At 60.9% G+C, this 4,591-nt stretch overlaps 1 protein-coding gene across 1 annotated transcript in view; it reads left to right on the top strand.

Moving 5' to 3' along the window:
* DNM2 (dynamin 2) overlaps positions 1 to 4,591 on the top strand; it is a gene marked incomplete at its 5' end in the record, with an annotated part of 12,493 nt that overhangs the window by 5,182 nt on the left and 2,720 nt on the right. The window contains 4 exons of the mRNA XM_017731635.1: positions 625 to 633; positions 986 to 1,037; positions 1,655 to 1,666; positions 3,814 to 3,927. Of these exons, the coding sequence (XP_017587124.1) occupies positions 625 to 633; positions 986 to 1,037; positions 1,655 to 1,666; positions 3,814 to 3,927 (187 nt within the window). The remainder of the gene's footprint in view (positions 1 to 624; positions 634 to 985; positions 1,038 to 1,654; positions 1,667 to 3,813; positions 3,928 to 4,591) is intronic.

The raw sequence follows: 4,591 nt of genomic DNA, 5'->3' as shown, positions 1-4,591 counted from the left end.
TACCGGCGGCAGCTCCCCCGTCCCACGGGATCCTGGGAGCTTCCCCTGGGAGCTGGGAGAGCCGGGAGCTTCCCCTCTGCCCCCGGGAGCTGGGGAGGCTTCCGCTGGGGGCTGGGAGCTTGTCCTTGGATTTGGGATCCTGGAGCTTCTCCTCCCACCTCGGCTTTGGAATTGGGAACCATGGAGCTTTTCCTTTGGAGTTGGGAGCTGGGGAGTTTCTCTTCCCAGTTCAGCCTTGGTTTTGGGATCCTGGAGCTTCTCCTCCCAGTTCAGCTTTGGAATTGGGAACCAGGGAGCTTTTCCTTTGGTTCTGGGAGCCAGAGAACTCCTCTGGATTTGGGAGCTGGGTTGTTTCCCCTCCCAGTACAACTGGGAGCCTGGAGCTTCTCCCAGTTCGGATCATCCATGCCCAGGGATCTGGGCAGAGCTGTCGGGATCAGGGCAGGCAGGGAGCCCCCAATCCCCGGATCCTGGCAGGTCGGGGAAGCCATCCCATGGCTCCCCTTTCCCGGGGGTGGGTGTGTCCCCCCGTGTGCTGCTCCGGGGTGTCCCGATGGAATTTTAACGGATTTCCTGGATTTTGTTCCCGCTCCTGACTAACGGTTCCGCCCCCTCGGTGCTCAGGAGAGACAGGTAGCTTTCCCTCTGGTGCAGGTAATGCTCGATCCCAATCCGGGGGGAATTAGGTGTTTCTGGAAGCTCCTGGTTCTCGGTGGTCGGGCTGGGAATTCCCTCGGGAATCTGCAGCCACTGCTCGGCGTTCCCCCTCTGGAATTCTGTCCTGGGAATGCCCATCCCTGAGGAAGGAGATCCCGGTGTCCCCGTCCCCCCTGTCTGCACTCGCTCCTGGGCAAACCTCGGGAAAGGGCTCTGGAATTTCCCCCCTTTGGATCGGCTCATCCCCGCGGTGTTCCGGGCGGGAAGCGTCTGTCTCTCGCCTTCCTCCTCCCGACCTAAAAGTGCTGTTTTTTTCCCCGTTTCGCAGCGCGCAGCAGCGGAACACACAGACCAACAAGAAGAGAGCGATCCCGAACCAGGTACGGCCGGAGGCTCCTGGAATTCCTGCTCCCTGCAGCGGGCAGGGCCGGCCCTCCGGGATGTCCGGTCCGGAGCTCGGACAGCGGGATCCAAGCCCATCCCTAAACATTTGTAGTTAAGGCCGGGCTTGGACATGGAAAAGCCGGAACTCCAGAGCAGAGCAGGAGCGGAATTCCTGTCTGAAACCAGCGGGATTTGGGACAAACCAGGCGGGAGATGCAGCCCCGGGAGTGGGGGGTGAGGGATTGGGAACCGGGAGAACACCAGGATGTCCCAGGAGAGCACCGGGATGTCCCCGGAGAACACCAGGATGTCCCGGCAACCGTGTCCCCCCAGTCCTGCTCCCGAGGGGATTTCGGGATGAGCAGGAGCGGCCGTGCCCCTTCCCTGGCCTCGGGCCCTCGCTCCCTCCGGAAGCCGCTCCGAGGGATTAACGCTGGGAATGATCATTAATAGCATGTAACGGGTTTTCTTCTGCTGTTTTTCTGCTTTTTCCTCCGTTTTTTGTGCTTCCCGCTCTCTCCCTCTCCTGCTGCTTCCTCCCCCTTCCTGTCCTGTCTCCTTTTCCTGCTTTTTTTTTTTTGTCTTTTTCCCCCTTAATTTTGTGCGCCCAAAGGGGGAGATCCTGGTAAGTACCACGGAGCGGGATGATGCCGGGACAGCACCCGGCGAGGGCGGCCCTGCCAGGAGCAGCATTCCCAATCCCAGAAACGCTGCCCTCCCGCTTCCCGGGATGGAGGACACTGGTGGGAGAAGGGGGATGGGATTCCCAGAGGGAGCAGCCGGGATCTGCCGGGGGAAATCGGCTTTGTCCCTGCTTGGCTCTTCCCACAGCCAGGAAAAAAAGGGGATTTGGGGTGATCCCAGCCCGTGCCTGGTTTTCCCAGCCTTTGGGAAGCAGGAATCCAAAATCTTTCTGGTTTAGCCCAGAACGGCTGTGGAGGGATGAGATTCCCTTGATTCCTTTGGGAATACATGGAGGGGAGGGCTTGAAGTTCATGACTTCCCCCAGATTCCCTCTTTTTTTTGGGATTTGAGGTTGAGCCAACACCAGAATTCCAGCCTGGCTGCTCCAAGCCCTGGCATTCCACCCACGGAGCTCCTCCTGGGACAGGGAGGGCAGCGATTCCCTGCCCGGGATCCAGGTGGATCCTGGTCCCACTGCTCCCCGCTCGGGGCCCATTGCCATTCCAGGAACGTGGAAGTGGCTGAGAGGGAATTGTTTCCAAACCCCAGTTTGGGATTTACAGCCTCGGGGTGGCCTCAGCCCTCCTTTCCAGTTTTCCCCATGGGCAAGAAAAGCAGGATAATCCCATGGATCCTGCGTCTGGATGAAGCTGGAATGTTGGAGCCAGTGGCAGGTGAAGCTCCTTGGCCTCGGTCACCACATTCCCATGGGAAAGCGGCCGTGGATTGGCACAGAAATGCCTTTATTCCTCAAAAAATACAGATTTTATGAGGCTGCTGGACCTGCCTGGGATCCCGCTCCTGCTCCATGAATCCCTGTCGCAGCTGCAGCCTTTTCCCGACTCCTCAGGGTCTTTTTCTGACCCTTCCATTCCCTCTGAGCACCATCCAGATGTTCCTGGAAAACCCCAGGAACTTCCAGAGTTCCGGGCAGGGCCGTTCCCTCGCCAGCTGTGGGACGGGATCGCGACGGGAAGGGGGGAGAGCTGGGAATTCGGGATGGGAGCCCCAAAACCATCCCAGTTTTCACCAGAATCCATCGGTTTTAAAGGAACTTCCTCCCTCCTTCCAAGCCCCTTTTCCTTCTGATCCCTTTTCCCAGTAATCCCCCTGGCCCTCCTCACTTCACTCCCATCCCTTTCCCGATCCCTGATCCTCCCCACTCCTCCCTCTCCCCCTTCCCGCCTCCGTTCCTTTAAAACCCACTTGGATCCGATCCCGAGATCCTTCCCAAACGGGAATTGGGCTCTCGGAGGTGAAATCCCTCCCCCGCCCCCCGCAATTCCCGGGCTCTCCGTCCTTCCTGGCGCCCGGAGCGCTCCGTCCGCGCTCCGCCGCAGCTCCAGCTTCGCTCCTTCCTCGCCCCGGGAATTTGTCGTGGCTCTGGTGCTGGAAAACCGGAGGGACCCGGAATCCCCTCGTCTCCGGAGGGATCCCGGTGTTCCTGTTGGAGCCACGACAAGCTCCGTGTCCGACCCATCTCTGCCCCTTCCCGAGGGTTGTTCCCGCTCCGGCCGCGCTTCCCACTGACCCCGTGAGCCCCTGGCACTAACCTGTGGTGGGATAACCCCAGGGTGGGGCAGCTGGGATACGAGGAAGTGCTGGGGTAGGGATGTGCTGGGGTAAGGAAATGCTGGGATACAGGGAAGCAGCTGGGCTAGGGAAGCGCTGGGATTTGGAATCCGCGGTGGATCCCCACCAGCTCCCTCCTGCCCAGAGTCCTGGAGAATAATTCCCAGTGGGATGTTCCTCAGCACTGGGCGGGCATTCCCCAGGACTCTGGGATCCGTCCGTGGATCCCTGGGGCTGTGGGATCCATCCAAGGGGTGCTGGAGCTTTTCCTCCCTGCCAGTGACGGGAATTTGGGTTTGGATCCGTCAGAGCCACGGGATTGTCTCGCCGGCCCAGGCAGCTTTTCCCACCCAGCTTTGGGAGCGGGGAATGCTCCAGGCGTCCCCTCCACCTGCTCCCAGCTTCCCCATGGGCCGGGGGCTCGGGATGCGCCGGGCTTTGGGATCGCTCCGGGGGCTGCCCCTGGAATCCGTCCGTGACCTCTCCTTCCTTCCCCCCGGCTCCGGCGTGCTCCAGGTGATCCGCAGGGGCTGGCTCACCATCAACAACATCAGCATCATGAAGGGCGGCTCCAAGGAGTACTGGTTCGTGCTCACGGCCGAGTCGCTGTCCTGGTACAAGGACGAGGAGGTACGGACGGAAAAACGGGATGTGGGGAGGGAATCTGCCATTCCCAGGGCTCCAGGGGCAGATCCTTGGGATGGGGGCATGATTAGCGCTCAGGGTTAATTATCACCAGAGAGGATCCCGCGTTCCCTGTTCCCAAACCTTGGCATCCTCTGAAGTCACATTCCAGCCGGGAATGCACCCTGATTCCCTCACTTCCCGGGATTTTGGGGTGCTGGAGCCAGCAGCTCCCCCCTTTTCCCTGCTGGGAGTCTGGGAAGGAGTGGCTGCTGCTCGTTCATTCCTTGCTGGTCCAGCTGGGAATGGCTCCATCCCGCTCCGGCTGTTCCGGGGTGCACCAGATCCCCCTCGTTCCCAGAGTGGTTCCTCAGGGCTTCCCCCAGGAAAGGGCCCAGGCAGCTCCAGCTCCTCCGTGGAAGTTTCGGGTTTTCCAGCGTTCCCGCCCCCCGATCCCGCTGATCCCGCTCCTCCACTGACGTCACCCGAGGCTGTGGGGGGGCCCTTCCCGGGATTTCAGGGGGGGAAGGGCTCAGGAGGGGCCAGAGCCCAGCACAGGCTCAGGAAAAGGAGACACGGACACAGCGTTTATTCCCCGGGAACGGCCGGGCGCGGTGCGCGGGATCCCGGCCCAGTTTTCCTTTGTTCCTCCAGGCAAAGCCGAATCTCT

Source organism: Corvus brachyrhynchos, unplaced genomic scaffold, assembly GCF_000691975.1.
Source record: "Corvus brachyrhynchos isolate BGI_N302 unplaced genomic scaffold, ASM69197v1 scaffold704, whole genome shotgun sequence".
NCBI classification, from domain to species: Eukaryota; Metazoa; Chordata; class Aves; order Passeriformes; family Corvidae; genus Corvus; species Corvus brachyrhynchos.
The sequence above is the reverse complement of the archived record's forward strand: the minus strand, read 5'-3'. Positions and strand labels throughout refer to the sequence as shown.